Consider the following 27,969-nt stretch of genomic DNA (forward strand, 5'->3'; position numbering starts at 1 on the left):
TTAAAAAGTAACATACATTTGAATTAAGAGATATGTCATCCCTCTCATGAAATTTTGGAAATATATTTGGGAATATAAAATATATGTTATACGGAGAGTTTGTTATTGTATTTGTTAAATACAGTGAAAAACTATATATGGAATTAATCTTTCTTGAGTTAAATATACCGATTTTCTGTTTATAATAAAAGAAATATGAATTAAGTTCAAAATAAAAATAATAATAAACTAATTAAAGATAAAAATAAAGATAGAAGATAAATATAAAATAAAAATAATATATCTAACTGTATTTATGCATGTATTATATGTTTAAAATAAAAATGTGACAAAAAGATTAAATTTAACACTTCATTTTATTCTTTCAAATAATCTTTAGCAACTTTATGATAATAATTATGGAGAGGATTATTTGTAAAAAAAAACATAATTTCTTCTTTGTTTTTTTAATTTTTTTTTCATTGATTTGGACCGTGATAGGATTTTTAGACTGGGTATCAACAACGTAATTTTCTTTCGTTCGTACAGTCCTTCATCAAAGAGTGTTACAGTGACTTGTGGAAATTTTTCTTATGTTATATATGTATAGCAATAATGATAACTTTTGATGGAATTTTTAGAAATATAAATAAATAAATATTAAAGAGATATTTTGGATCCCTAATCTAATTACAAGTAACTAACTGTGTCACCTTTCTCTTTTGGCAGTTACTCCCTCCACCACCACCGAATGCTCCTTACACCACCCCATACCAATTTTATCCTTCTCTAAAACGGATGTCAACACCCGTTTCACCTTCAACGGATGTTGACATCCGTCTATTCACATATTTTATATTTTAATTTATTATTTTTATTTAAAAAAATAATAATAATCTTCAACGGATGTGGCGAGATCCGTTAACGGATTGCCACATCCGTTTTAATAAAAAATTTTAAAAGTATTTTGATTATTATTTAAATAATAATATATAAATTAAATTAATAATAATTATTTTATTAAATAAAATAAAATTAATTCATAAAAGATTAAGTAATAATTTTAAATTAATTAAATAATATTTATATATTAATTTAAAAACTTAAAAAAACTAAAAACTTAAAAAAAAAAAATTTCAACGGATGTGGCGAGATCTGTTAACGGATTGCCACATCCGTTTCAATAAAAAATTTTAAAAGTATTTTGATTATTATTTAAATAATAATATATAAATTAAATTAATAATTATTATTTTATTAAATAAAATAAAATTAATTTATAAATAATTAAGTAATAATTTTAAATTAATTAAATAATATTTATATATTAATTTAAAATATAATAAATTAAAAACTAAAAATTTAAAAAGAAAAAACTTCATGAATTGCCCACATCCATTTTAATAAATTTTTAAAAACTATTTTATTATTTAAATAATAATACATAAATTAAATTAATAATTATTATTTTATTAAATAAAATAAAATTAATTTATAAATAATTAAATAATAATTTTAAAAAAATTAAATAATATTTATATATTAATTTAAAATATAATATAATAAAAAACTAAAAACTTTAAAAAGAAAAAAATTTTACGGATGTTACCACGTCCGTATCCATTTTAATAAAATTTTAAAAGTATTTTAATTATTATTTAAAATAATAATATATAAATTAAATTATAATAATTATTTTATTAAATAAAATAAAATTAATTTATAAATAGTTAAGTAATAATTTTTAAAAAAATTAAATAATATTTATATATTAATTTAAAAACTTAAAAAATCTAAAAATTAAAAAAAAAAAAAACTAAACGGATGTGCGGATGTCCCACATCCGTTGAAGAATTTTTTCTTCAACGGATGTCGACGTCCGTTCAAGGAAAAAGGAGGGGTGTAGGAGATTTTAAGATATAAAGGATAATTTTGGAATTTAAAAAAAGTGTGGTGGTGTAGGGAGTAACACCCTTCTCTTTTTCGCTTTCCTTTTTCTTATTTTGGGCTGCCCAATGGTTTCCAGCCCATACAAGTTACATCCACGTTTATTCGTTGGGTTTTTTTCTTTTATTTTAATATTATATTTTTTTCTCTCTTTCTTTCGTCGTTGTGAGATACTAAGTTGCAAAGGTTGGTGGTGGTGGAAAGAATTATCAAGCAATCTCGCTCTCGTGGTGCAGTGTGTGGAGTGGTGCAGTACATGTGTTGCTTCCTCTAGGTGCGTATTGAAATAAACCTTCAAATAAAATCTTAAAATAAAAAACGTAACCTTTAAATCGGCATCCATTGAAGGATGTCACCTCCCATTACATTTTTTATTTTAGGGTTTGTTTTATTAGTTTATTTTTTATTTTGGAAATATTTTAATAATTTAATTTAAATGTTTTAATTTATTAATTTTTAATATATTTTTAATGTATTTTAATAATGTAAGGAAAATGAAGAAGACAAATGGGGTTGCAGAATAAAATGGAAGATAAATTATTAAACGGAAATTAGAGATGGAAAGATTGGGTGAAGGAGTAAAGTAGGAACTAGGTTTGAAATAAATTAAAATAGTAAAAATAAAAAAAATTTAATCTGAGGATATAATTGGGTGGAGAGAGAAAAGTGTAGTGGTGGAGAGAGCAACACCCTTATTCGTTTTGTCATGGTTTTGATTTTGAAGGCACCGATTGTGTCATTATAAAGTAAGATACACATTGACAAGGAAAACTTCCTAATCATCTACTTTTTCTCAAATTCAATATCTTCAAAATTTATATTCCATCTTTTCATTCATTACTTAATGTACATTATTTAAATTGTAAGTTATTACGGATGCATTATTTGGATTTAATTTATCTTAGACCGTTTTTTTTTCTAAATTTAGTTTAGTTTTTTTTTTAGTTTTAAATAATTAAATAAATATATTGGAAGCTTTTGAAAAAAGAAAAGTGTGTGTGATTTGAATAGTTATTTTATAATGGACTATAGTTTTGGAAATTTAAACAAAAAATAAAATTAAAAACTTAAATATACTTTTTAGACTGAGTTTTATTCAAACTTGTTAAGATAATAGAATTTTAGGTAAGGTTATAAAAATACCAAAAGAAACATATCAAGGCCTACTTCCTAGTTCCTATCACTATCATGTTTTATGCTTAAGAATTGAAATATATATACATATCAGATTGTTTTCAACACGTTTAACTATATAAATGCTTTTATTATTTAATATAAAACTTGGATTTTGATTATTTTCAACACGTTTAACTATATAATACTAAATTAACTATATATTAGTTGAAATTATGGAAGTGAAACTATATTTAATATATTATTGTATCTTTAAAATCGATTTAAAATTTTGTACCCACAGTGAATTTCATATTTTGCCCTTATACGTACATGCAAGAGGATAGACACGTTAAAAATGATGTGTCATGAGCAATTTCATAATATATATATATATATATATATATATATATATATATATATATATATATATATATATATATATATATATATAAACCAAATAGTGGACGTCTTAAGTAATATACATGTAGTAGTATCATGACATACTTTTATATTTATTTAACAGAGAATATAAATAAAATAATTATAAAAATATAAATTTTTGTATTTATAAAAAAAAAAATATATTAAATGAATATAAAAAGTTGAAATGTATCGATAAATCATTACAGGTTTAAGACGTGAAACTTTCTTTTAGTGTTGTAGAGGTCCAGACTCTAACAGAGACCTTAACTAGGACGAAAGAATTCCGGAGGGTACACTCCCCTCGTGACATGCTAATTATTTAAGGTCTTTTGCTACGGACAATATTTACGTCTATTAAATGACTTGTGCCTTAAAGTTTGGCACCAGTCCAAACCTTCCATTTTTTTGTTAAAGGATGTTTATCTTATATTAATGCCTCTTTTTCATCTCATTATAAATAACTTCTTTTAATGTTTTCTTTATACGTATCTAATAAATATTTTAACCAATAAATTATTAATGTATTTTATAATATGGTATAATTAATCATTCTATAATCATATCCAAAATGGGTAATTCAGTTCGATCTGGCGTGATTAATCACAGATTGGTCACTTAGTGAGCTAACTCAACTTATTTATTTGCGAGCTGAAAAAATTTGAATTCGGTTCGACTCACCACGGTTGGAACGGATTAGTTTAGTGGCTCATTTAATTTTATTTTTTATTTAAATAAAAAAATTACAATTCTTTTTAATTCAAATTTAGATAAAGGTCACACTAAAATGTTAAACTTAAATACATTTCAAAATAAAAAGAAAAAATATCATATAATTTCAAAATAAAAAGAAAAAATATCATATAATCCGATAGTAACAAAAGAACATGTAAAAAGACGAATATATAAGTTTTTAATATTGATAATTTTTGTATCATTTATCTATTTATAATATTAAAGTTTTGAATAGATAAATTTATAATTATCATCATCTACAATATAATAAAAAAATACTAACTAATAATATTAAACAAAAATAATAAATAATTAAATTATGTTAGTTAATAAATTAACTCGACTCAAATTCAACGATCGAATTCTAAATGAACCGAATTAAAAATTTTAAATGAGCCGATTAAAAATAACATCAAAAAATAATTATATTTTTTTCAAACTCAATCATCTCACGTAATAGTTACACACCACTATTCTCATCCAACCAACACAAGCGTGTCGGAAACAACATTTAATGGGTCCAAACAGGACGGAAAGGGACAAGTAATATGTACGGATTTAAGAACCAAAAACGAGGTTGCGGTGATGCTCTCTCTTCAACTTTGGGTTTTCACAGTTGAAGTTCAATGGGTGCAAAAAATATTTATACTTAGTTCGGAATGAGAAAGAATATATACATAGCAGACCTAAAAGCAATTCCAATTTTATCCGTATAAAAGCTGGTGGGATATTATCCAAGAGACGACGCATTATAATAATAATAATAATATTTGAAATATTGGATGTTAAACGAATATTATCTGTTAATATATGATCTAGTTTAGAGTGATTTTTCACAAACTGGTTATGTAAGAGTATTTGATTTTAGGATAAGAACTATCCAACGGCCACCAATAATTGTCTATTTCCAGTGTACCAAAATATGAACTAGTTTTTCATAAAGCCGGTTTCTCCCTTATCCAAAACGTACGTTTGAGATATCTAGTTTGAAATATTAAAATAATAGACAGAGAGGCATTTTGAATTTTTCTTTACCAAATTAAATTATAATATTTTCAATTGAACTAAAATAAATAAAGATCTATTTTTGTATGTATTTTTCACTGCCTCCCTTTTCGAATACTTTCGGTCGGTCTCATTTTAATTTTTTACTTATTTTGTTTTATAATTTTCTCAAACATTTTTGGACAAAATTCGGTATTGCATATTAATTAAGTAATTTCATAGTTTATATTTCTTTATGCAACGAATGAGGGCTGAATTAATTCGATTTTGGCGGCGGACGATGGAAAAACACAGAATGATGAGGCCAATGGTTTGATGAAGGAATTCATCTCTTGTGCCTCGTATTTGCTTTATGCGTTATCTTACATGCCATTGAGTTGCTTGAAAAGAGGACAAAGCAAAGCCTCATCCATCTCATCCTCGTCATGAAGTGGATGACACGAATTTTCACTCACTTTCTAACTGCCCATCATTAGGTCGGCACATTATCTGCCAAAAAAAATTTCCAAATCAACCACAAAAATATACTGCAAAATGAAATAATATATCAATTAATTATTTGATGTTATTATATGTACAATGGGCCATATAATCATCCCATAATCAAATCAATCCATCGGTCTTGAAAAATAGGACGCAGTCAAACTGTGATTAAACAGACGGAAATCGTCGAGCAAGACTCAACGATCATAAGCAAAATGACTTATCTAAGTTAATAATTAGATTTTTATGTAAAGATTAAGATAAATGATAATTGGAGATATTAAATTGAAATTGAATCATAATTAAAATTTTACTAATTTTAAATTAGGTTAAAATTAAGAAATAATATTTATATTTATTGTACATTTATTATTATTATATTAAACTTAAACCCTATTAAACTTAAACTCTTACATCAGTCAACTATCTCAAACATCACAGTGAAACGAAGAGAAAAGTTAGAAAAACAAATAAGATACGACATCTCATAAGAAATTGTGCAACTGTTAATAATGACCGACCTCACACCCAAAACATTATATAAAAATTATTTTCAATTTATTATTTTTTAAAATGACAAGCCAACCCAAGTATTTTATTATTCTCTATAATATTCTTGGTCTATCGAGCAGGCACATTGAAGTACATGATATCCGATAAGATGCAATGGGTGTGTAGAAAGATCAGTGCGACGTCGTTAGACTCGAGTTCGGTCAAAACACCGGAACCAACCTGTCGGTGGATTTCAATAATTAAACATGGAATGAGGTTGAAAAGTTTAGTTTGTTTTCCTAGTTAAAATTACTTAGGAGGACATTTCCGCGACAGGTTTCAACAAAATATCTGAGCCCGCACTATATATACCACACATTGTAAAAGGTTGAGAGACAATGAAGCAGAGCAATGGATGTTCTAACAATAGCCTCAACTCTCACCATTTCCAAACCCTTTCAAACGCTTTCACTCCCAAAGATACACCACGCACCACCTCCTCCTCCCACGCGCTTCTCGGTTTCATGCAGAGCCACGAAGCAGCAGCTTCGAGGTGTGGAAGACAACCTGTACAAGATTCTAAGTTTGAGTCCCAACAGCGCCACCACCGACGACATAAAGAAAGCGCACAGATCAATGGCTCGTCAGTACCACCCCGATGTGTGCCATGATAGTTCCAGGAAAGAGGAGTTGACGAGGATGTTTGTGCAACTGAACGCGGCTTACACCACCTTGTCCAATCCAAGGCTTCGAGCAGAGTATGACTACGAACTGGGTTTGAGAAGCAGAATGGGCATTGGTGACGAGAGTTGGAGAATGAGATGGGTGGAACAACTCGCCGAGTTGAAGAGAAGATCTCACAAGCGTATGCAACGAAATCGTGGATCGTGGAGCACCAGAGTCAGAGCACAAACCGTGAACTCAAATTAGTGTATTTTTCATCTCGTGTTCTTCGAGGATTCAACATTTTAGGAATTTTTTTTTTCTTGAGTTTATTCAAGAACAGTACTACGTTGTTATTATACTATTGTACATTATCCATATCTATTTGTTCTAAATAATCCCAATCGATACATCAGAAAATAGTAACTTGCCTTGTGTTGACGACCGAGTCAAGTTCAGTTTCCAGAAACCTCTTTCCTTTTATGCTTTATCCGTTGCTATACATTATCCATAGCTTTTTTTATATAGTTTAAATAATTCACTTTTCGAATCAGATAAACTAGAAACTTTACTAAACAGGTAGGTCCTTATCTTTGGGTCCACTACATTGGTCCTGTAAGCTATCCCACTTTCTAACATTTTCTCATAGAATAATAGTTATTTGACGCATGAAACAACAAAATAACAAAAACTTGGCCAATTTTCATATGATGTTTTTTACTCAAAGTTATATTAAACTGAAGTAACCCTACTCAGAGAATAAAAAGTGGCTTTGCAGAAGCAGTTTTGGAGAGTGTTGAGTTCCTAATCGAATTGGGCCCAATTTGTACCTTTTTTGCGAAGTAATATGTTACAGCACCGATCCAATGAGGGATAATTCCTAAGTATTTGACAGATTCTTCGATTTTTAAAGAGAGACTTTTTACACTTTATTAGTGATATTGTGTGAGAGATTTTGGAGGATTCCAAATGCGAGACGGCTGTGTAATTATGGCACATGGAATGTGGGCCGTGGTGAGCTGGACTTTGATATCGAATGTGACTGTGTGGAGATTGGCCCGTCCGTTTAAGTCCATAAGTTCTGTCCATTCAAATTGTATTTAGATTACATTGGCTGTCTTGTAATTCCATATGCAAATTCAATTTCTTTAGCATCCATTTACTTAGTAATAATCTATATAAATCATTAAATAATTTATAACTGATGAAAATTGTTTCTGCTGAAAGGAAAGGAACTGAGAAAAACTCTTGCTGCTACCGCTCGGGAACGTTCTTCCTTCACAGATCGGTTCTTCTCGTGTTTGTCTTACGTCCTCACTCTTCCTTTCTCAATGTCAAAGTAGGGTGACCTGCAGAAAACACTCCGACGCTCAAGTCAGAATTTATCTTTGCAAATCTAGTAGAAGTTAATCAAAATCAGAGAGTTTACCTTTTAATGACGATCAATGTTCACCTTAACTGTTCGACAATGACCTTACATAATTAATTACGTATTCATGGACATTCAAAAACTGTCTCCAGCCAACGGCTAGAGTGTTCGCGAGTACTATCCTGGCGTTCGACTGGGAATGATCAGCTTCCATCACCCTTACGTGCCCGGTCGGTCTGATTGGACAATCGGTCCACTTACTCGGTATTGACTAAACATGTCTAGTCGGTCGATCCTATTTGGTAGTAACAAAAATAAATCAGATTAAATTTTTAATTCAATTAGACTTGCTATTACACATTGTAGGCAATTCACGGATTATGTAGACAGTGAAATCAAATATAAAAAGCTCGTTAAAAAATCTTCCATACATATATAATGCGCATTCACATGAATTGTGATCACAGTGATCAGCATAGTTTAGAAAAAATATTATGTGAATTTTGGAAAGAGTATTCCTAATCATAGTAAGAAACTTTTTTTCAATTAAAATAAATAAATTAAAATAGAGACTAAATTGAATTTAGTGATAAACAGATTTGAAATCTATAGTATAAAAAAATCATACTTAAAAATTTATCAAAACTATAAAATTATGTCTACTTGATCTATTATAATGCACGTTTTATCAACTTCTATATATTAATTTTTTTTATAATTATAATCGAGACATTTACTGCATCTATAAATAGATTGAGTAATTTATTCATAGTATTAACACTTTGAGAAGGTAGGGAAATTAAGTTGATTTCTTTTTCAAAATTTGAGTATATAAAGATTCATTTGGACATTTAAGTATATATAGATTTCCTTGGACATTTAAGTATATATAGATTTCCTTCTTCTTAATGATTAGTCAAATATTTTAACAACAAGTGAATACTTAATTGATAATATTTGAATACTTAAGTGATTGAAGTGGCCGTAAAGAATATTATATAAAAAAATTTTCCAATGTCACTAAACTAAATATGTGTATTGTGTAATATTGTACAAATATGTGATCACTTTAGATTGGAAAATGATTGATATTTGAGATAATACTATGTGTTGAATTGATAAAAATAATAAATCTTAAAAAGTATCACATTACTTATTATAAACATGGAGTGAGTAATAATGATTATATAATTGATTATAAGTTCGTGATTTAAAATATCTCAAATCAAAGACACTTTAAATTTATTGTATTAGAGTGTTATGAAGTTTGAACTAAATTCTTGATTTAAAAAGTGTAGGTGTAGTTAAGGTCAAAGGTTGTGTTTTTTTTTTCAATTTTGGAGTTTCTAAGTTATGTTCTACATGATGACACTTTTTTTCATTATATCAAATGATGATATTTCAAAAAATTTTGAAATGGGCTACTTTGATTTTATTAAGTTCCTATGGTGTGATGATAATAAGTTTTATATAAACCAAGTATTAATTTATGATGAGATTTATTAAATATATGTCTTGTGGAGTCTATTGTTCAATGGATTAGGTAAGAGATTATGTGAATATTTTTTAATATTGTTAAAATAGAATAAATGTATGTAAAATGTTAGAATATCTTACTATCTATTATATACATACATGATATATTGAGAAACTTTACAAAAGATTAAACTAAAGCATTTAAATTTATTTTTAGCATTCTAACATTAAATATTAGTTATCAAACTTAATTATGTAAAATGAGCAATTAGTTCATTCAAACATTAAAGTAATAATAATATAGATAATTGTGGTATATATCACATTTAACATTAATACTAGAGAATTTAGTTATTTATGTTGATGATTTTTGCTAAAAAAAATATGAAGTTCTTGTCTCTGTCTTATAACTCTTTTAAAATATTACAATGAATATAAAGAAACATTCCAAGAAAAATGTCAAAGAGAATAGTTGTATAAAATGGAGTGTTACTATTATTGTAGAAAATAAAAATTACTACTCAACTTTTATTCTTCAGTGTTCTTGTGTAGGATTTTATTGTATCTCAAGTTTCTGTTTTGATAATGTAGCATTGGGGTTTCTTTCCAAAGAATGTTTTCTTTGGCCTGATCTCTTCTTCATAATGCTAAAATTCTTCAAATTTGGCCAATTTAGATTTCTTTTTGCAAGAGGATTTCTTCACGATTCAAAATCTTGCTTTGATGCTCAATTATGGAAACAATATTTAAATTTTTCTTAATTATCTCAACCCTCAACACTAATCTTGGAACTCAAGTACAAAATTCTTTTATTATTGTAAAAAATATTTCAATAAAAAATACATTATATATATATATATATAACATTGATTCATATACATTCCGTCCGTTTGATTTATTAGAAAAACATATATAAAATTCATACAACTTTTATATATTGTATTGTAAGGACCGACGGGTCATGAATGGACAAATGGTCACACGAACATGCCAAAGGTCAAATCAGACCGGACACTTTCATTGAAAAGGAACACACTAAGGCAATTGGACTGAGGCAACGATGTATGGACCGGACGGTTGTAGGTATGATGTCTGACATTCTACGCAAAGATTAAGATAATTAGTACTTAAGGATATTGGGCTGAAATTGGATCGTGATTAAAATCTCACTAATCTCAAGCCCACTACGAAAATTATAAATACAGGTCAAATATAAGTGGTAGATGATGATATTTACTGTGCATTTATTACTATTGCATTGAACCACCGGACGAACAACTTACTGAACTTTAACATCAAAGAACAGATATACCTCTGGACGATGGATTGAAGACGAAGACTCGAATAAAATACCAGATGATTTTTCCAGAACAAATTGTGTAAGTGTTAAAAATGGCTTTACCTCACACACCTAAAACATATATATATATATATATATATATATATATATATATATATATATATATATATATATATATATATATATATATATATATATATATATATATATATATATATATATATATATATATAATAAATCACATACTTATTAACGAAGATGTCATCATAGTTCAATTTAAAAACTTGAATATTACTCAAATCCATACCAAATCTACTAAAAAAACTCATTAAAAAAAATATTGGAATAATACCTGAATAATAGATTTATTTGATACTCCTAATAAAACGTAAAAATAAAAGAAAGAAACAGTAATCAAAGTAGGTACAACATTCGATGTCTAGAAGGTGGTTACGTGGATAAAGGTGTTAAAAATGATATTTCCCTCTAGAACCTTAAAAGTCGATGAGAAAAAAGAAGCATGGTATATTATGCTATCATCGTGATCATCACCATTTTTCATACATTACGTAAAGGAATTGTCAAAAGAACTAGAAACAGTGACAAAACGAAGCTACCAAGTTCGATTTCTCTTCTCATTCTCTCTTATTTCTTCAATATAACAAATAATAACTTCATTCCTTCAGACCAGCTGGGCCCCACAATTCTACACCTCAATTTTCACTCTTTATTCTTTTCAAATTTATTTATTCATCTTTTCATCAAATAGCGAACTCCTACATTTATTATTTAAATATACTGTTTCATATAGTCATGAATATTGGTCCACCGATGCCTAATTTTATAAAATTATTAATTAAAAATATTTCTGGGTTGGTCAAGTACTGATATGGACTAAAATGTGTATATAAAAATTAGATTCTTTTGTTTATGTTTATAAGGAATGGTATCAAGGAATGATACGTATTCTACAAGTCTAAAGCAACTTTATGATTTTGGAATTATTAATTCAATAATTTATTTGTGGAAGTTATGATGGATGGAGTTTAAATAATTCATCAATCTATTTAATATGTATTATTTTCTAAGAGGTAACACTATTTTTAATTTCATTTTTTATATATTACTTTCATTTTAAATATCATTTAAACAATTATTAATTGAATATTATATTTAAAATTTTTTAGTAATCCTATATGTTTCTATTGTTATTTTTTAATATGTTTTCTGTTTGCTTCACCAACACATAATTACACGAAATGTCTCATGTATAATATTTAACTTTATATTATTTTGTACTTAATTTTAAACTTAATTATACATGTTTTAAGATAAAAAATGAAATTAACAATACAATACAAAGATATAATAATAAAACTTAAAAATTGAATTAAAAAATCAATTTATAAATAAACACATAAAAATATCATTTAAGCTTTTTAATTTTGATAATAAATAAATAAACAACTTAAAGTTGTAAAACTTGTGGAGTTAAAATCAATAAATATATTATTTAAAAATAATTAATGACGATATTTATATAATGAAATTCATACTGATTAAAAAATTATAAAATACGTTTAATAGTAAACATATTTAAAATTATTAGTTATAAATAATAAAATTTAAATACATCACATAATATCAATGATAATAAATATTTGAATAATTACATAATCCGATTTTTCATTCTTAATTTACATTTATTTAAAAAAATATATTAATAAACTTCGATAAATTTATTTCAATAATTTTCAATTTAAAATATAACTTTATTATTTATTTATAATTCGTCAAAAATATAATTATACTTTTATTTATATAGAAATTTTAAATATAAATAGAGATATGTTTTGGTAGAAAAACTCTCAAAAATATAATGTGGTGTGCTTAAGTTACGTTTCGTTAATAAAAAAAAGTTTTATTTTAATTATAAGTGACAAATTTAATATCATTAATTAAATTAATCACTCACAAAATTTGGAATTAACAAAAAGCGTTATTTCATACTGTTAGAATTATTCGGATTTACTATTATTTAAAAATATAAATTAATCTAATGCATAATACAAATTGATAAGTATGAAAAGAATCTTTTGATGTGACAATTATTTTTTTCACCTATACTTTTAATCACGTATTCATTCTTTAAATTATATCTTATGCTAAATTCAATAACATTTTTAGGGTGAGGTTGAGTACAAAATACATACTGAATAATTTTATTATATTTTTAAATAAATAATAATTTCATTTAAATGAATTATAACAAAAATATTATTTATATATCATGTAATCTCATTAATAAAATTAATAATAAAGAACACATCATATCATAACAAAACTTATCCCAAAATCTTTTATTATAACCACAAAAATGTGGCATCCCAATTATATAACAACATATATAATAAAGACGTCAACATCCCAATAAAGAGAACAGTCAGAATAGAATAGTATGTCCGTAGTTGACAGTACAGTCATCCACGTAAAGGAGAGAACTTAAAACTTTAACAGTTTAGAGTATTACAAAATAACACCAACGTAAATTTAGAAATCCTAAAAAGACTATACTGCAGCATCAGCCTCTTCCAACTCTTGCTTCAAGGGAACCTCCTCGACAACATCTGCTCCCATCCAAATGGATGATCATCACAAAGGAAAAACATATCCAAACAGCACACAACACAGAAGCAAGGGTGAGCTAGGTAAACAAGCAATAATCATATAGTACAATCAATCGATGTCATCATGCTTAATCACATATAGAAGAACAATTAAAGCATACCCTTTAAACCATGACTTAAACACTCACACGACTCATCCGAATTTGTATAACTGTCGAACTATTGGTCGTCTTTGCACTTGCATAGTTCAGTTGGCCCTCCCCAACACTATGCAAGGTAAATCCTCCCAAATCTGTCTATGTCTAAACTCTAAGACTATAGACGAGGACCTCCCTCTACTCTCACCACTTACATTGTTCTTCTCTATTTGAGCATGAACAATGCTTTGAGTGTAGGGATAGACATACCAGTTCAAAGCTCCATACATTATACAAAACAATAACAACACCCCACACATCACTTTCAATCATCTCACCCTAAGATGTCCAACATCAATCATACATTCACATATTTCCCACATAAATCACATACTGTTCAGACGCATAAATTCAAATCCAATATAATAAAATACAATCATTATAATTCATAATTTTTGTATAAATGGTCCAAAAACAGAAATTAAGCAATATTGAGATCCCTGAGAAGATACGAAATTAATATCTCTAAATCTGTAACTCCGATTTCAAATCTGAACGGTCAAACTAATTCCCTATGTGTTAGAAACTACATATTAAAATTTCAGGTTGATCCAACGGTTAACTAGATAGATATTGAGGTTTTACCGAGGTAACTCAGGGAAAATATTTTAAGTGGTTTTCGGTTATACTCAAAATGCGTAACGAATTCTTCTAAGCACAGACATTTAATTACAAATCTGAACGGTCAAGATGACTTAATATGTCTTATGAACTACATACTAAAGTTTGGGCTCAATCTAACGGTAAATGAAATATATACGAAGTTTTTACCATGATAACTTAAGAGCAGAAATATATAGTGTTCATCAGATTTTTCAAATCTTCAAAATTAATTTCTCAAAACATAGACTTCCAATTACAAATCCGATAGGTCAAAGTGTAGTAATATATTCTAAGAATCATATATCCAATTTTCAAGTTGATCTAACGGTCAAATAGGTCAAAATCTATATTTTACCGAGAGGACTCAGTAACAGAACTACAGGGGTAATTAATTTACTCAAACATGCAGGATTTATTTCTCCAAGTACAGACTTCTAATTAATGATCCGAACGGTCAAAGTGAAGAAATAGGTCTTAGGATTCATATATTAAATTTTTAGCAAAATCTAATGGTAAACACAATTAAAAGAAAGGTTTTATCACAGTAATTCAAAAATAAGAAAATTATAATCATGAAAACTAAATTTATACAAATGAATAGATAACTACCATTACCAAAATTTTAACATATTCATAACTCATATTCATGATCATAACATGTATAAAAATCATATATAAGAAGGATTAGCTCCCCTACCTGGTTTTCTCCAAGCACAACTATCCTACAGCCAAGAACTCACGCTGCCCCGATCGGAACGACGAAAACGTTCGGTTGAAATGAAGCCCTCTACTCCACGAACGCCTTGGTAGCACCAGAATTGAATTCATATGGTTCAAGGTGCTGGAAATCTAGAAAGAAGTCAGAGGAAGAAGAAGAAACTTTCTAGAGAGAGGATGTGGCTTTGAAGAAAAATTAGAGTTTTGGTAAAGTTGATATGGTTTATGCATTAATAAAGGAAAAAGCCTCCCCCTTAATTTAGTTTCTACATATCTTTACACAAAACATATTTGATATCATAAATAATTAGAGATAATTCTCTTATTGACCTTATGAAGTACATACCGCTCAACTACCATGAAATATAGACTTAAAAGTAATAAAGAATAATGATGATGTTTTGAGCCAAGAGTATTTTTTATATAAATAAATTAAGATTAAGTCATTATTTATTAAACTATTATTATTATTTCTCTAAAATCTAATTTGTTTATATTTTTTAATAATTTTTCATCATTTTCCCACAATTATAAGCAAGGAATCAAAGGAATAGATATGAAGTAACCAAATACAATTTTGTTCATGGTTACTTTATGTGATTTAGATCTTGAGCTCCATTTTTTCTTTATTTGTTTACATGTGGTCGTAAAATGTACAATTAATTTAAAAGGATAGTTTTTTTTTATAAATTTGCTGGTAAATGATGTTTTTACTTTTTATTAGGTTTGTTTTTTTAAAGTAAACTAAAATATATCTAAGCATTTTATTTCAAATATTTCAATGATGGTTTATTTAAGAATTAAGTTCTTGTAACATACAAAAGTTTATTTTGCATGTGTTTTTTTGGTGGAGCGTCATCGAAGTTGGGTGTCCTACATTCCAAACTTTTATAATAAAAATTTATGAATTAAATTAGATAAATTTCTATTTTTTATGAAATAAAACATCTAATATTAATATCTAGTAAAACATAAAATTAAATATAATAAATAATAAAATTATTAAGACCTTTATTATTAGGTTTAATTGCTTCCTTTGTCCCCAGTTTGGTTGAATTGTGTCAAATTCATCCTCATTTTTAAAAAAGTTTCATTGTCGTCCTCACGTGGTATAAAAGTGTCAATTGAATCCAAACATAGAAAAAATTTGTGTCAAAGTAGTTATTTTTCCTATATCTCTGTGTCTTCCTTTCATATGTCACTTCTCTGGAGCTATGAAAAGCCTTAAATTGGATAAGGTAAAATGAATATCTGTACTTGATTGTATGAAAGGAAGACACAGAGATATAGGAAAAATGACTACTTTGACACAAATTTTTTCTATGTTTGGATTCAATTGACACTTTTACACCACGTGAGGACGACAATGAAACTTTTACACCACGTGAGAACGACAATGAAACTTTTTTAAAAATGAGGATGAATTTGACACAATTCAACCAAACTGGGGACAAAGGAAGCAATTAAACCTTATTATTATTACACTGCCATCTCACTCTGCAAATCAGAATCTTCCTTCATATTTCAACTTTTCAAGCTTCATCTTTTAAATCCTATTTTTTCTTCACGCGCTCCTTCCAGAATTTAACCCTTTCCCACTACAAAATTAAATTCGACAAGTTGCAGTATAAATCCAACCGTTAAAATAACATTATTTAATGGACCAGATTTAAAATTAAACAGTATTTTAATGGATTACATTTTCGCAGTTCTGCTACTACTAAATGCAGAGGATCCAAACTTCTAGAAAGACTATACAATAAACTCTGACGTCAATAAGCATTTTTTGACTACTGACTGCTGCATGTGCGGAGAAGAAAGACAAAGAAAAATAAAGAAACGTGTATTTATTTTTTATTTTTCATCCCATTTCAATTTAAATGTTATTCTTCATTAAAAAATTATAAATTTGATCCAATGTTTATTTTAATTTTAATTAGTTGAGTTTTTTTCTAACATGTTAAAATCTATAATTTTATATATTAAGGTATGGTCACACGATCCTATATAACAACAAAGACAAACTTCTAATTTAGTAAATACTCAAAATAAAATTAAAATAAACTTAAAATCTGTTTGACTTGATACGAACAGGCGGGACGATTGATCTTAATAGCATTTTTTGTAAAAAGATATTAAAAAACAGATTTAAATATAAGTATTTATTAATGTAATGATTAGGTCGTGTGATTAGGGTTCACTAATTTTAAATCTATCTCAATAATTATAAATAGAAATCAAAGATAAAAGGCATATAATTATATTTATTATATATTTAAAATTGTTGTTCTGATTTTCAAATGAATTATTTATTAACTTAAGTATTAAAGTACTTTTTAACAAATACTTTGATTATTTGAAGTAAAAGTAAATACATAAAATAACTTTAAAATAAAATTGTAAAAATGTTTCTAAAAGTTAGCTGAAATATAATTGAATTATAATAAATTGTGTAAACTTGTAATGTTTTTTTAAGTATAAGATTGAAACAAAGAAAAGAAAAGAAAAATAAAATAGTGATTCTAGAATCATAAAGAATATTATAATTAATGTAAAAAGATATTGAAAATTGACGGTAGTTAAAGACGAAGATGATGGCATGATCGCTCAGTTTTCTTGTCAAAAGAGAGGAAAATTTTCTCCTGCTTTTCTTTGTGTCTTTCTTCAGCTGATGTAACAAAAACAGAAGATTCGACTTGGACTGAAGACCATTCCTTAATGCGTGTTTGAAAAATCTTCCATTATACTTTTTTATACTATTTTTTTCGTTAATTTTAATGTTAAAAATACTTACAAATTAAATATACAACATTTTTTTTAATTCATAAAAAGAACATTAACCCAATTTTTTTATAATAAATCATATCATTGAATCAATTAATTAGATAACAATAAAAAGATGTACAACAACTCACAGCTCAAAAAGATAAAAATATTTAAAAATATCTTTTTAACAACATTTTAACATTATTTACGTATGTATTATTATGTGATTGATTCATGTTAGTATTTATAATTATTATTATTAATTATGAATTAATTTTAAACCAATAATATAATAACACATAAATAATATTAAAATATTTTAAAAAAATATTATCAAAATATTATTATTTTTTAAAAAGTTTGACACATATGGAATGTGATATTGCTTCTTTTCGTGACACGTGTTATGGATATCCGAATAAAAGAGTATCAAAACAATTCTATTGAATTAAAATAAAGCTAAAAGAAAAAATACATTTGAAAATTACCTTTGAATCTACCTCACTCATTCCCTACTCGTGTTCAGAGGTCCCTCCTACTTCCTCCAATTCAGACTTTTATTTTGTTTTTCTCATCTCTTTTTCGCATTTGGCGTTTGACGTGGATTTTTTCTTTAACTGTTAGCTTTTAAAGTTGCTATTTAAAAAATATCTTTTATATTTCACATTTAAGAAATATGTTAACTTAATTCTTTTAACTGTTATTTATTATAATTATTGTTATTATTTGTTTCTGATATAAAGTGATGTTAGTAAAGATTCAATAATTATATGTTAATGTGTATTAAATGTAATATTTTTTTATTTCATTATTTATAAATTTTAAAATAAATTTCGAATCAGCAGTTTATCTAGTCACACTTTGCTTTAAATTAATTAATATTAATATTAATTTCGTGATCTCAAACCATTCGACTCATCAAACCATTCATTTTAACGTGATGGTACACTATAATTAAATCTACCTTATTGGCATGCTAATTTCATATACAAGATATATTTTAAACATCTGTAAATATATCAGAAATTGATGCAGGAAACACAAAACGTCTTTATTTTTTCTAGAAGTTATAGCTAAACATATACCTGACTTATTTTTAAAATACATCGAACTGAGTTAGTGGAAGATTATAAATATCATTATTATATCACCAGATTGCTTTAGTTTTGGCAATTGGCAAAAGAAGGGTAAAAAAATAAGAAAACGTGTAAGAATAATTAAATAATACATTTCTTTGTTGAAAAAGCTAAGCCTCTGTTCCTCAGAATAATATTAATGAGCGTAAGATATGAACAGTGATTCTAGAAATGTCGAAGCTGTCTGTGGCACACTTATAGATATATACCCCACATACTGAAAAGCAAAGCAGAGTTCCAATACTACACAATCAATTAGATTCAGAGCAATGGATGTTCTCAGATTCACCTCAAACCTTAGCACCACTCACATGCTTCCACTCTCCAAAAGACATCAAACACAACATCCTCGTATGAAGTTTTCCGTTTCATGCAGAGCCACGAAACAGCAGGCGTGTGTGGAGGAGAACTTGTACAAAGTACTGAGTTTGAGTCCCATGAGTGCGACCACAGATGACATAAAGAAAGCGTACAGATCAATGGCTCTTCAGTACCACCCCGACGTGTGCCATGACGGTTCCAAGAAAGAAGAGTTGACGAGGATGTTTGTGCAGCTCAACGCCGCCTACACCACCTTATCCAACCCACAGCTTCGAGCGGATTATGATTATGAGTTGGGTTTGAGAAACAAGAAAAGTGTGGGTGATGAGAGCTGGAGATGTAGGTGGCAGGAGCAGGTGGTTGGGTTGAAGAGAAGGTCTCACACGCGTATGGCACAAAGGGATGGATCCTGGGGCTCTAGAGTCAGAGCACGAAACATGAACTGAAATCAAACATTTGAATGAACCACTTCAAAAACTCAGATGGTTTTTATTTCGATGAATATCTGTAATATGTAGTTCAGTTTTTCAATACTACAAATTACGCAGGATTAGTTAAACTGCAGTGATTGATGTATGTAAAATAATTTCTCTCTTGTAATTCAATTTTTCTGGCTACTAATTTTTGTGAAGAAAAGGTTAGGGTGAAGTATATATATAATTATAGACTAATCTTCCACAACATACAACTTATTATAGACTCAGAAAAATGAAAAAAAGAATAATTATACGGTGACATTTTGTAAATAAGTAGAATTTTTTTATGTAAGAATAACACTTAATGTTATATTTGTAATTTTTTTGAATAAATTGCTAGATTTATTTTTAGGATGGTTCAAATTCGCGCATGCAATCAGGTGTATAGTAGTATATTCGGAAGTGGGTTTGGATTAGATTTGAGAAAGTATAATTTATTGATCGGAATTGTCCAAAAATTTGCACCAACTAAATCAAATTATCAAATTATCAAATGAGGTATGAGATGCTTCACATCAGAAAAATGGATCCCAATCATACCATACAAACCATGAAGTCAATTTTCTCTCTTCTTCTGCAACTATTGAGTGTATGTATATCATTACAGATATGTTAATATTCCCACAAATTAAGATATAGACACATAATACATTTTTTATTTCCTTTTCCTTTCATACATCAACATATAAAACATGAAACAATAGAAGATAACCAAGCAGAGATATGGAAGACACATCTACATAACTCCCTGCTCAGAAACTTTCTAATGAGCACTTTGAACACTTGATTCCCACCCTTTGGACTTCAACGGTTGAATATTGAAGCTATAGTTATTTCATTTCTTCATAATACTCCTTCACCATTTGCACCAAAAGTTGAAACAACATCAGCCACTGTTGGAAATATGTTATTTTCTCCAATAACATCTGTTAACTTAGATGCACGGAGTTTCTCTATCACAATTGGTCCTGGGTTTGCCATGATAAGCTGTAAAAACACAAAAAGAAAACGTCTTCACATTTAGTCAAGTTGTTTTTTACTGTATTACAATAATACTATCATTATTTATTATATTGTTTGCACGCAAGCAACTCAATTAATAAATTTGTCTCCTGTAATGAAAGAAAAGGCCATTTAATTATTCATAAAGTATATGTATCTTCGTGAAGCAAATATGGGAGGACAAGGACCTTCGAATTCCTTACCATTTTTGGCAAATTTTATCAGCATAAAACAAAACAAATCTCTACCCAGAGACTCATTCAAAAGAATTTCTACAGAAATTAGAAATGACTAACAATGTAGAAAAGGTTAAATTCTATGATTATTTAGTTATTTATTTATTACCTGCACTTTTCTTTTCTGAAGACTCTTGTATAACTCTTCAAAAGCATGAATGCCACTTGTGTCAATATCAGTGACAGCTGCAAGAAGAGTATGGTTGGGTGAATAATTCATCAAAATTAATCTTGAAAAACACGATGAAAGGATTTCTTAGGAATCTAACGTGACATCTCAACAGTGAGATACTCTATTCTGGACAATCCACTTGTTATCCTTTGGTTTTCTTCATCACTCAGCCATCTCAAAATTCTGCAAATTAAATTGTGATGGAATTATTCACCAGCCTAATCAGTAAACCAATATCTAGATTTTCTTAACCTAGAACTGAGACTGTCTACAAACTTAATAGTATTATATACCTAAAGCTCATGGTACCAATAAAACTTATCCATAAATCATTAACCTAAATTTTTGACCACATTCCAAACTGACCCTCAGTGTGAAAACACTATACAAAAAGATTCCCACCTCACACTTCCCAGTGATAATAGTTTCCAAGTTTCAACAAACAGTTAAAGGTTCTTAAATTATCATAATAGCCACTTGTAGCTTCCAATTTAAATCATGTGAGTCTACAATCATACAAATAATTAGGAATAAAATTAGTCATTTACCTCTCCTTGATATAGTTGGAGTTTGAGAAGTAGATTGCAGAGTCAACCCTGACAATCAGCATGCCATCAATTTGGGTTGCTTTGGGGTATTGCCAGACGTTCCTATAAGCAGTAGTTCCTGGAAGCTTCCCTAATATTGCTGTCCTTGGTCTTGTCACTTGTAAAAGGATTTTAGAAAATGATATAGCCACCTGCATAATAGTGAAATGTCCAAATTGAATATGCAAGAAACGAAAAACCCTTTTCTGAATCTTGTCCTGATTTTTCAATTACCGCAATTAGAAGGCCAATCTCAACATTTATGAACACCACACCAAAGAGGGCTCCCATGCAAGCAACAAAATCGAACTTGTCTATCTTCCATAAAAGAATAATAGCTTCAATGTTCACAAGGCCAAGCACCGCGGCTATTATAATAGAAGCAAGCACCGCATTTGGAGTGTACTCGAATAGCGGCGTAATAAGTAGCAGAGTCAATAACACAACCATGGACATAACTATGTTCGATACTGCAGTTTTACAACCGGCCATGTTGTTCACTGCTGTGCGAGAAAAACCGCCTACATCATAAACAGCTCTTGTTCATGTGACAGTGATAGGTACAAGAAGTTGGTATGAAGAGGTTAAACATGCTTGAATAATTGTACCTGTAGACACATAACAAGATGTTAAAGAACCAACGATGTTCATTGCCCCCATTGCCATCATTTCTTGGTTGCCATCAAGTGGGTAGTCTTTCATGGCAGCAAATGTTCTCCCAATCGCTACAGCTTCCTAATAGTTAAGGAATTAATCAAAAGAGAAACGAAAGAAAAATGAATTTGCTTTACTAGTGTGGATAAGGATAAAGTGAGTGTTCTCAAGAAAATAAAACATTTACTTACCGTGAGTGCTACCATACCAGCTATTACACCAACACGAATACCAGGACCTAGATATTTTCCACTGAAAAAAATCTCTCCAGCAGATGATGAATTCACACCCTTCTTGACATGTTTAATCTGAAATAACACACTTTCAGTTCCATGGTGCTTAATTTTGTTTCAATTACCCCATCAATTTTACGCTACTTACAATTGCCACGCCTTTCTTGTCTGCTCTGGTTATGTAGACAGAAAAGGTAGACACTATGACAGATATCATAGGGGAAATTGCAGCCACCCAAAAGAGCTTCTTATTCTTTTTACCCTGTCCATCCAACAGAAATGTTATGATAATTAAATCTACAAGAGAAAGGTGGAGAAAAGGAGGAACCTGTTTTTGACATTCTTACGATATACTTGGCTACAAGAAGGAAAACCAAGAATGATAATCCAATGACTATTGTCTCCCAATTCCACTGCAAGGCAAGGTTTCAAGCAAATGAATACAAGCTCCATTTTAAAGTGAATTTTAAGGCAAAATGAAACCTTACCCCATGGTGTGCTGAACTGAAAACCGAGCGCATGACAGAAACAATATCAGTTTTCTTAGTGAAGTTTTTTATGCCAAGCAAACCCTTAAGCTGTTGCAGAGCAATTGTAATGGAAGATCCAGTCATGAATCCCACAACGGCAGCATGTGACACAAAGTCAATCAAGAAACCAAGTCTACAATATTCACGTTAGACACTAAGTTAACACACAAAAGAACAGTTTAAGCAAGGCAAGAAAGAACAACGAATGAAAGAGAACCCTTTCCTATATATACCTGAGAACACCAAGTGCCATTTGAATGACTCCTGCGAAGAAGGTGGCAGTAAATGCAAGGCGCAGGTATTCATGACTTTTGATGTCGCTGATTTCATCGGACAGTGTAGTCCCAAGCAAGAGGGATACAACAGCTACGGGTCCAATGGCAATATCTCTTGAGCTTCCCATGAAAGCATATACAAGAGGAGTAACAAAACTAGTGTCTGCAGAGTCAAAGAAAGCCAAAGTCATGAAACTGAAGAACTAAGATGTCCAAGTTGAATTCTTAAAACAAAACCAAGACGCTCACACAGTGCATATTGGGGATCCAAATTTGCAAGTTTTGCGTATGCAATATCCTGCCATGCATGCATTCATGTGTTAAAGAAGATAATAACATAAAAAAGACATAATCGGCCAACAATATCAACACACTTCTTGACATTTTCTTTTCAACCCATTCCTTTTATTAGTTGAAATTCAATCTCATGTAATAAGAAAATGTGAAAAAGTGTGTTTTTAATATTTTTAGAAGTGTAGCACAGATACTCACATAGACAGCGGACTCACACACGACATGGATAAAGACTTACTTGAGGGATGCAAAGACTTGCAATGGTGAGTCCAGAAATGAAATCACCTCTGAACTTTTTAAGATTGTAGTCTCTGCCCCATTCGAAAATGGGTAAGAAAGATTGCAGGGCTAATACAAAGACTCTAAAGAAGCTTTGGTCTTTAAATTTGTGTAAGGGTTTGTCTGGGAAGAAAGTCTCAACCACAGAATATTTGATCTCTTTGAAAAGTGTCTGCTTAGGAGGAGATTCCACTCTGTGAATGTGTGACAAAGTATCTCCATGCTTACGTGAAGATGCCCCATTTCTTATTTCCTCCATGTCCTTTCTCACACCCTCGTCAGTCACGCGTTGACTCATTTATCGTCTCACCTGCAAATCACACAATACTTTAGTCATGCAATTTAGTTTTATGTTGAATGAGAGTGAGTGAGAACATCATAAGAGGGTTATGATATTGAACACTTCAAAAGGAATTCGCACTATAACTTTTCTTTTCATATAAATAAAACCAAGATAAGGCTAATGATTTCAATTGACCATAATTATCAATTAGTTTACTCATTGATGGGATGTTACATGTTGGCTTGATTCATTGAATGTTGTAGAGTTGTAATTTGGTAGAAATGATTGAATCTAAGAACAGAGGAGAGTTTTACTTGGCTTTTCATAATAGCTCTAACTAGACATAGAACTGTCCATTATCCGAGAAATTAAATTAAATTATTTTATTTTTGTTCCATTAGAAAGAAACTAGTATGAGACCCCACCGGCTGTTGGTTTCCTTAATTGTTAACTTGTAATTAATGTAATTATTACTATATTTAAATGAATAATTTATTTATGTAATTATATTTAAGTTATGTATAGTTATAAATATAATATTTAAATGAAAAGTTTAATAATAAGAAAAAAAAATTAATTAGTTATGGGCTATTTTCACTTTTTATTTTTAATAAATTAATGAAAAATAAATAATATTATTTTAATATTGATTTCTTTATATTATTGAACATACAATTAATAATACCAATAGTAATGAATTATAATAATAATTGGTGAAACTAATATCTTACTTTTGATGAGAAAAAAGGTAAAACCTTCTGAGCTAGCCTAGCAAGTAGAAAACGGGTCCTTCTTGGACTATTTTTGTATAAAACTATCTGCACAATGAAACCAATTGTGAAACACTGCAACAATGGTAGAAACAGAACCCCGTCTACTAAAAGCTGAAAATTCAAGAACATATTGCAACTGTATCATCCACATTCACATAATATTTTCTGATGAATAAAAAATTATCCAACTTAGTACATTGTAGTAGAAACAACAGACCATACAAAATGAACTTGAAGTCAAGAATAATCATAAATAAGATCAAAGTACAATACCATAGTATGCATTGCATATTAAGTACTGACACAAAGCAAACAATTTATATATCCACAAAATCTATACCAACTTTGAATCATTCACAGGTTGCAACTTACATATTTGAGCCAGCATTCCTGATATTTGTACTGATAGATATCTGTTGAATGACACCCATATTGTGGTGGGCAATAAACCCAAATTTTGCATTTCTAAGAAAGTCAATCATGAGAAGTTGTTGATAGAAGATGGGAGGAATTATAACTGCATCAAAATTAGTGACAGACTGAAAAATTACAAAAAAGATTGGAGGAAATTTTTTGACCAAACTATTACCTTTCTTGGACTCACCCTCAAGTTTGTCATTAAGCTTCTTCATTAGCAACCTCAATAGGTATCCAAAGAGCAATTTCTTCATAAACCACAGCCCAATTAGACTCCAAAGCTCTTAGTAGCATTCTTACAAAGATATGAAAAGCATTCATTGTTAATGTCTAAAGAGACTAATTTCACCTAAATGTGTCAGCAACAACAACACATTCAAATGGCAAAGCAGAGCATAATATTTCTGTTCATGCCTGCCTCTTCATGTGGAATGATCGATTTGGAAATCCCTTTGACAACAACCAACTTAACTTCTTTCAATTTTTGTTTGCGCCTATTTTCAACTGCTTCCATAGGATAAAGAACGAAAAAGAAAAGACCTTAAAAAAAGAAACTCAAGTTGGATTAAATAATGCCTACCTTCAAGTTGATGTTCACCAAATAAGAAGAAGAATACCTAACCTTCAAATTGATGTTCAATAAGAAGAAGAAGAACCTCTGATGAAGAAGAAGGAGAAAACTAAAAATGCAGGATTGGAGAAATACAAAGAAATCAAAAGCATTTGTTGGACAGAGCTTCCAAAATGCTTTTTCGCAAATGATACACATTTGAAAAGAGAGCCAACAATGTCTACCATTTATAGTGTTGGCGCCAATTATGCAAGAATGCTGCAAAGAAGAAAATAACATTAAAAAATGGTCATACACAGAAGTAAAACAGGAGTAAGTTGGTAAAATACACAACAAGAATGACAAAAAAACCCCACATTTAATGTATGAAGTGTATCAATAACAATAAGGGTATTAAAGGAAAACAAAAAATGAATATAAAAAACAAATAACTAATTTTTTGGACAGGTGTCACAAATTTAGATAAGGGTATTAGGATATATTTATTACCTGTTTGTTATTTTAGTTTTTATATTAGATATTATGTTAGAAGTTAATTTTACTCACGGGATTGCAATTAATTGCTTTAATGTATTGCTATTCATATAATAAATATCTAACTAACTCATCATTGCAGATTATTCACTTATTATTTTATTTTGTTTTTAATTCTACAGTCGGTTTTCATGTCAGATTATTTTATAGTTCAACCGTATAAACTAACACGGGGAATATTATGCGAATGTGATGATACAATTGCAATATGTTCCTGAATTTTCATCTATAGTAGATAGGTTTATGTTTCTACCATTGTTAGAATATTTCGCACTGGGTTTCTTGATGATTCTTGCTGTTTTAGTTGGTTGATGGGACAAACATTTACAATATCCTAGAACCATGCTATCAATCTACAAAGACAATAAAAACGTTAATTTTTTGGTTTTTATATTTCGTTCATATAAGGTTTATTTTTTTGTTTGGTATGGATTTTGTGGATGAAAATTTTGTTTGTTTTGTGTCAGAACCTTATGTGCAACATATATACTATGGATGGTACTTTGTTCTTATTTGTGGATATTTTTTTCCTACAAGTTCGTTTTTGTTCAATAAAATTGATCTCTTTAAAGTTACATTTAAATAAATTATGATCAAAATCATAAGTTTTAAATAAATTACTAAATTTACTTTAATATGAAAAAACGAAATAAAATTATTAATCTTTCACCAATGATATTATTATTAAATATATCCGTATTCATTATTGTACATATTTTAAACAATTTTATTTTTATTTTATGATACTAGATTTTGTAAAGACGTGTTTTTACGCATTAAAATAAATTTATAAAATTATTTATAAGTGGTAATTAAATTTAATACGCAATGAATACTCTAGTCTCAATTTTAGTTTTCTTTCATAAATAACTTCTAAAACTTTTACTTTTAATTTTTTCATTTATATTTATGTTATTTGTTAAGGTAATCATAAATATATAATTATTAACTTTTACAAAGTTGAATTATTATTTCTTGATTAAATTATTATAATGGAAGATCAAGTAAGTTGTGACTAAATCTAATAGAAAGAAAATAAACAATCAATATGCGAGAACAGGTGATGACGACTGATAATTAAATACTAAATATTGTTTTGGGTCATTCTAAAGTATGAAAAAGATAAAAAAATTAGTATTGTATAATAAGTTACGGGTCAATTCATCATAACTCGGGGTTAGTTCACTGTAACTTGACTCAAACTCGTATAACTTAAATTGAGTGAGCTGAAACCATTTTGACTTATAATCAACTAAAGAAATTCAATTTTTTAATTTGACTTAACTCAAATTTATAATAAA

General features: G+C 28.6%; 3 protein-coding genes across 5 annotated transcripts; 2 read left to right on the forward strand and 1 right to left on the reverse strand.

Moving 5' to 3' along the window:
- The first annotated feature begins 6,376 nt into the window (after positions 1-6,376).
- LOC108342150 (chaperone protein dnaJ 11, chloroplastic) lies at positions 6,377-7,260 on the forward strand. Its single transcript, XM_017579866.2, has one exon. The coding sequence runs from the start codon at positions 6,589-6,591 to the stop codon at positions 7,105-7,107; it is 519 nt and encodes a 172-aa protein (XP_017435355.1). The 5' UTR covers positions 6,377-6,588; the 3' UTR covers positions 7,108-7,260.
- Positions 7,261-19,203: 11,943 nt separating this feature from the next.
- LOC108342596 (chaperone protein dnaJ 20, chloroplastic) lies at positions 19,204-19,988 on the forward strand. The gene has a single exon (XM_017580388.2). It carries the CDS (start codon positions 19,301-19,303, stop codon positions 19,796-19,798), a length of 498 nt encoding a protein of 165 aa, XP_017435877.1. The 5' UTR covers positions 19,204-19,300; the 3' UTR covers positions 19,799-19,988.
- Positions 19,989-20,338: 350 nt separating this feature from the next.
- On the reverse strand, positions 20,339-26,164 carry LOC108341886 (high affinity sulfate transporter 1). 3 transcript variants are annotated; one of them, XM_017579552.2, is made up of 16 exons: positions 25,736-26,164; positions 25,519-25,611; positions 25,105-25,191; positions 24,050-24,400; positions 23,767-23,815; positions 23,476-23,680; positions 23,201-23,375; positions 23,060-23,125; positions 22,861-22,974; positions 22,671-22,787; positions 22,434-22,560; positions 22,060-22,346; positions 21,787-21,977; positions 21,336-21,421; positions 21,176-21,252; positions 20,339-20,815 (listed from the first exon to the last, which is right to left on the reverse strand). In XM_017579552.2, the coding sequence occupies exons 4-16, from the start codon at positions 24,386-24,388 to the stop codon at positions 20,672-20,674; spliced, it is 1,977 nt and encodes a 658-aa protein (XP_017435041.1). In that variant the 5' UTR covers positions 24,389-24,400; positions 25,105-25,191; positions 25,519-25,611; positions 25,736-26,164; the 3' UTR covers positions 20,339-20,671. The 3 variants fall into 3 exon arrangements, 2 of the variants coding, with proteins under 2 accessions (XP_017435041.1, XP_052734919.1); XM_052878959.1 differs by lacking the exons at positions 23,767-23,815; positions 25,105-25,191; positions 25,519-25,611; positions 25,736-26,164 and having other exon boundaries at positions 20,340-20,815; positions 24,050-24,134; XR_001833319.2 differs by lacking the exons at positions 21,336-21,421; positions 25,105-25,191; positions 25,519-25,611; positions 25,736-26,164 and having other exon boundaries at positions 20,751-20,815; positions 24,050-24,511.
- Between the last annotated feature and the right edge of the window lie 1,805 nt (positions 26,165-27,969).

The sequence above is a fragment of the Vigna angularis genome, chromosome 6 (assembly GCF_016808095.1).
Source record: "Vigna angularis cultivar LongXiaoDou No.4 chromosome 6, ASM1680809v1, whole genome shotgun sequence".
Lineage (NCBI taxonomy): Eukaryota > Viridiplantae > Streptophyta > Magnoliopsida > Fabales > Fabaceae > Vigna > Vigna angularis.